The sequence below is a fragment of the Chelon labrosus genome, assembly GCF_963514085.1.
Source record: "Chelon labrosus genome assembly, chromosome: 1".
NCBI classification, from domain to species: Eukaryota; Metazoa; Chordata; class Actinopteri; order Mugiliformes; family Mugilidae; genus Chelon; species Chelon labrosus.
In genome coordinates this window covers 33,781,085-33,787,084 of record NC_140337.1, presented here as the reverse complement: position 1 = coordinate 33,787,084, position 6,000 = coordinate 33,781,085, and the positions used below count along the sequence as shown (strand labels likewise).

The 6,000-nt window shown below is 41.6% G+C and overlaps 1 protein-coding gene across 1 annotated transcript; it reads right to left on the bottom strand.

Annotated features, from left to right (window-relative positions):
- Nucleotides 1–227: 227 nt before the first annotated feature.
- Nucleotides 228–2,674, bottom strand: LOC311494081 (uncharacterized protein). The gene is made up of 5 exons (XM_084552941.1): nucleotides 2,455–2,674; nucleotides 1,696–1,789; nucleotides 1,155–1,484; nucleotides 882–1,053; nucleotides 228–642 (listed from the first exon to the last, which is right to left on the bottom strand). The coding sequence occupies exons 1-5, from the start codon at nucleotides 2,607–2,609 to the stop codon at nucleotides 491–493; spliced, it is 903 nt and encodes a 300-aa protein (XP_084409067.1). The 5' UTR covers nucleotides 2,610–2,674; the 3' UTR covers nucleotides 228–490.
- Between the last annotated feature and the right edge of the window lie 3,326 nt (nucleotides 2,675–6,000).

Here is a 6,000-nt window from a genome sequence, read left to right as displayed (position 1 = left end):
AATGCGCCTTGAAGAGCTCATCAAAGACAGCAACTGGGGTCTGCATCCTGCAAGGAATGGCCTTCTGGTCCAGGATGATGTAGAAATCCTGGATGCTGTTGCTTCTTTCTCCGACACCGAGAAGAAAGGGCTGTTTGGGGCCAGTTTCTTTAAGGAAGGTCTCCATGCTTGACCCCACCTGGGAGAGAGGGAGAGAGAGAATGTTTTTACTCAAGTCATTTTAATTCATGTGCGACTGACTGTATGAATGGATGTGCACAATACAAAACTTGATGAATTAATATTTGATAGATAGATGTACACAAGTAATTAATTCAGGGATGGATCTATGAATGTACACAACATTACATTAAGTACATTTTTGTGTGATGAATGGATGGATGACTTTTTAAAAACAATTTAACTGCACCCCCCCAATTACCCTGCCATATTGGCTCCTGAAAACCTTACATCAGCTGACATGAAAACCTTGCATTAGTGATGTACAGTCCTAAGAAAATACCTTCATGAACTTGATCAGGCGTCTAGCAGCCTCCGATGCGCTCATCTTGCCGGCCTTCTTGCCTTTAACTGTTGGAGGCAAGAGGTGAAGCAGCAGAAGGATGGCGGCCATCTCAGAGTCCCACTCTTCAGAATGCCACACTGCAGAATTAGAAGTGACACTATAAAATGTCTTTTATTTCCTTATAAGCATTACAGCATTAGTTATAGTAAAGTTATCTTAAATTACACCATGGATTGAATATGGTTAGCAGTAAGGTGCAGTATGTGATTTGTAGTAAAGGGGCCAAAAACATGAAAGAACACAACAATGTCCTCTTTTGTTGTGTACACTAAAGGCATGTGCAATCTACTGTGTCCACTATTCAGTTAACACTTACCACCATCATCAGACTCCTGTTGTGCAGACAGAAGTAGCTCATCCACATGCGGACTCGGGGTTAGATTCTTGCAGCAATCTGCGATGACTCTTGGTTTGAAAAATGTTGGCCACTTGGAGAGGAATTTACCAGACACCTCCTCACCAAAGATCATTGTGAAGTCTTGGTCGATCTTAAACAGAAAATGTTTGTGTGTGTGAATGAGAACACCATTGTAATGGCGCTATGGGTGTCAATTAATAAACAGTCGTCAGCAATTCATTTTATGTTTACCAAGCCAGGTGTATCCAAGAATCTGGGAAAGAGATCCAGGACAGTAGAGGCAGTATCCGGGTCTTGAACCACCTTTTGCCTGTGCTGGAATGTTGCCTTCATCTTATTTTTGACAAAGGTCGTATCACTTGAGTGTTTCATCACCGATATGGCTTCCCTGCATTCATCACCGGTCAACTGCTTCTCATCTGAACGGATACTGCGTGGAGTCTTGGGGCCCTCTTGGAAAGTGGTCCTGGATTTCTTGCTGTCTTGAGCAGAGTTCCGCTGAACAGTTTTCAGCCTCCACGCTAGGTAGCCGGAACCACTCTGGTGATCATAGAAATGTTCCTGTTGATAAAGAAAAACACATCGACTCACATCAACTGAGGAAAAACTCCAGGAAAACCCTTTAACAGTGAAAAAATTGGAGAAACCTCAGGGTGAGCAACAGAGGAGGGATCCCTCACCCAGGACTGGCAGACGTGCAATAGATGTTATATACAGACAAAAACAGTTTACAACACAGAATGTATGGGAATGCATTATTGTTTATACTCACATAGCCATTCTTGGAATCCGGGTCCTTCAATTTAGGGAACAGTGTTGTAATCCCAAGTGCGTAGAGGATCCGCACATTCACCGGAGGGACCCTCCTGAAAAGAGATAGATCACTCCTCCAAAAACTGCAAATTTCATTTATGAGCACTTGGGTTATTATAGTTAACTAAAACTAAAACTAGCAGTGAAAAAATAATTTAGTAAACAGAAAATAAAAATAAAAATGACATTTTTTCCAAAGAGGAGAACTAAATAAAAACTACAATAATAATACAAAAACTAAAACTAAAGTGAATGTCAGATAACATCAGCTTAGTTGTAGTTAGATATGCTAAAGTTGCAGGAAGAAAAGGCCACAGCTCAATATGGTACAACTTAAGAGTACGACCCACAGGTAGATAAGAGTGAATGGAAACGTGATGAGGACTGATGGGAACATTATGGGATGCAACTAAAAGGGAAAAAGTTCATCTTCAGAGGCTTTCTCCTAAAACCTGAAAAACTAAAACAAAGACCAAGACCAAATAAAAACTAAACTAAAACTGCTTCATCACTTGTTGAACGAACTAAAACTGAACTGAAACAAAAAAGCAAATTGAATAGCTAAATAAAAATAAAAACTAATGAAATACGTAAAACTATAATAACCTTGATATGCACATGGGTGTGGGTGAAGACATAATCGGCAGCGACTTTTGGAGGTGAAAAAACACACACACAAAAAAAAGCACAACCTGTTATTGCAAGTGCATTCACTTACCCATGGCTCTCCACCATATCTGCCACAAGAATGTTTACCATCTTTCTTCTTGTAACATCACTGATGGTGCTTGTTTTCTCATACTCTTTGAATATTTCTTTTCCACCAGGCTTTGAATACAGAGCGACTCTAACATTCTGAAACGACAATTGCATAACATTCACACTGCAGGTACAGTAGGTATTTCAGCCTGTGCCCCGGGCTGATGTAACAGTTGGTTAGGGGGTGCATGATAAATGAGAATTAGCTCACATCACGGAGCTCTGGGTCTTCAGTCCGACACCTACTGAAGCTGCAGTACTAATATACTTATTGTGAAATTTTAATGTAAGGTTTGACATCGGTCTAATTGACATCAGGGTCAATATCAGGTGGTTAACTTACATCTCTTGCAACGTTGCTATCCAGGGGTCCTTCAACCAGCTGTCTTTTCTGAGCTTTGGTAGATTCCAGTATCAGCGTTGAGTCAGAACCTGATGATGACCCTTGGGATGCACGTGATGGTGATGGTGACCAGTCTGATAAAGATGAGCCCTCTGAGAACTCCACCTCAGAATTGCTACCTAAGAAAACACACAGCCTTGCATTGTAAATGACGCAATTGACCACGAGAGGAAACGAGTTACAGCTCAATTTACCTTTTGTAGAAAACAGACTCAAATTCTTTAAAATTAAAAATATAAGCCTGCAACCCCTTACCATCACATTCTTCGGCCTTGAAAGACACCCCAGATGACTTCAAGAGTTCATCAAATATGTCCGAATCCACTTCCACGTTAGAGGAATCCTTCAGGCTCAAGGAAGCAGAACCTGGCAAATTGAATTTTGCCAGCACTGAAACATAAGATACTGTAGATAAGCAAGATTTGGGAGGGACAAACATGCATTAATGAACAGAGCTGATGAACTATAAATACACCGGAGTTAGCAGGAAAGCTAATTTTCATCTGTAGTCTCTAGGAAAAACATTGGAAAACCCTAAATGCACAAATAAACATGACAGTCAAATTAGCCTAACAGTTACCTGCTTGCAAAAACTGGGAGTAATTGTACTCGTCCTCCGCCTGTGGTACCCTGACCCATTTGCTGACTCCTTTATACTCTACAGGAACCAGCATGTCGCTTCAAAGACAAGAATGGCATAATTTATTATTCCTAATTTCTTACATTTACACCCAGTGTTTCCCGCGCTGGCTGGGGGGGTGGGGGGTAATTTGAACACTGTGCAATTGCGACTACCATGCAAATGACAGCGCAACATGACACTGACGGTGATGAAGGAAGGTGAAATGCTGTTTAAAAAAACAAAAAACACTTTTTTTTTGTCATACTATACTCGTATACACTATCGTGTACACTTTTTCAATACATTCCTATTACTCAAAAAGCCATTCCTTTATAGACACTTTTAGGCTAGCGAGCTAAGCTAACGTTAGCTAGCTAGCCAACTTCGCTAGCTAGCTAGCAGCCAAAGTCAACCACAAAAAAAAAAAACCCAAAAAAACCGCTAATATCAATCCAAAAGAGACAATTTTATCGACCGAAACTTAACTTACCGTAGAAAGAAGAGATTTGGACGGTATGACTGCAGTCTGAGTGCCGACTCTGTGTGCGCCACCAGTGTGCCAGTCACTGCCACGGGCAAGCGATTCTAATGGTGGGTGTGAACGAGCCAGAGTGTAAATTCAGAGTGACTCTCAGGACGACGGATATCAACTCTTACACTATCAGGAACGGACTCTAGGGGGAGTTAATTTTGATCAATTCTGAGTAAAATTAATAGTAACCCCTGTTAATTTACACCAACACTAAAAAAATAACACTGGCACATTTGCTGTGTACTTACGGTACAGGTGTCAGGACACCAACTTCATTTGGTGGATTCTTAGAGAGACAGCAAGCTCAAACTGTGGCATCGACACCTAGCAGAGGCATTTCTGGTGGCACCCCCAGATGCCACGGCAGACGCCACTGCTCATGCTGTCAGGATATTAGCTTTATTTTGAAAGGTTTTCTTGATGAACCATCAACCAGGGACCATCTTCATTTGACTAACACTTGCAGGACACTTCACCAGCAGGTTAGTAGGCTATGTCAATGAAGAGTCTCAGTCCTCCTCCTCCTCCTCCTCCTCCTCCTGAAAAGCAAACGTCAGCAGTTCTGGGGGAGAAGACTCGTCCTCATCTTCCTCCCAGTTGCTCAGTTCCTGGAGCATTTCTTGTTTCTCCTCTTCCTCCATGGAAAGGACAGCAGACAGTCTGAGTGTCCCCTCAAACTGTGTCTGGAGGCACCAGTCAGCTGCAGCCACGACATCTCATTCCTGCAGTAAAGATGAAAACATGCTCAAAGTATTTTGTGTGTATTGATGTCATTCCCAACTAAGTCTTAACATTTCCAAAGTATTTCCTGCACACCGTTAACACACAGATCAGATTTAGTAATGAAGAATGCTGTCTTTATCAACCTAAAGTCAAATAATCAATGTGTATGTGATAGAATGAGCACACACTAACAGCCTGTGGATAGAAAATGCCAGGATGTAATATCATGCTTTGTGTCCCTGTTGTCTCGTTGTCTCCCGTCAGTGTCATCTCCAGCGTCTTCCTTTTGTGTGACTTCACTTCCTGTTTTATTTTGAAGTCTTCCTGTCAAGTTTCCCACCTGTTGTGATTACCTAACGTCTCCCACCTGTGTTGATGGCACCACCTGTGTCTCGTTTCCTCATGTATGTAAACCCTTGGTTTCTCTTTGTGTTTGTCACATGGTCTGTACCTGTCACATGCTCTGTACCTGCCACTTGTCCAGCTCTAGATTCTAATATTTTGCACATATTTGTGTTCCCCGGTAGAATTCCTACTCCTGTGAAGCCATCATGATGTTAAACCTGTTTGTTCTTTTAATATTTAATGTAAAGGAGCTGAAAATGACTGGACACATAATAGTAAATAAATGTCTGCTCTACACACCTGCTTGTCGCAGGTGCTCGCTGGAACAAGCATGATTTTAATGTCCAGGCCAGGCAGTGGCTGCTGGACTCTGTCTCTTCTGCAGCTTTGTTTCTTTGACTTCCACCTTTAACAGGTCTTCCTCTGGAGGTGGGACGTCCTGTATGACAAAGAGCTTTGATGTAACCATAGCATCATGACCAGTATAGATCTGGACACAGATGTTCCTGTTAGTAAAACATACAACATTGTAAATGTGTTTCTTCAGACTTTGTTAGCGTAGCATCCATTTAGCCAAAAGTGGACGGTTGAGATCATTTTTCACTTTTTGCTCTATTCTACATTTCTGAGAATCTAATGACTCCACCAGTATATATGACTGACAGATGATCAGACATGTTACAGTTAAACTGAACACTGAACATCATGTTATTTGGAGAGGAAAGAAAGACTTGAAGGGAGCTTTGAACTGATTAAGACTGAAATGAAAAGGTCATGTAGTGATCCAAGGTCAGAAAGGAACCTGAAGAGGAGCATAGATGTAGAAAACCATCAGGTCAAAGCCAGACTCTGAATATCTAGAAGAGTCAATGTCCTCAGT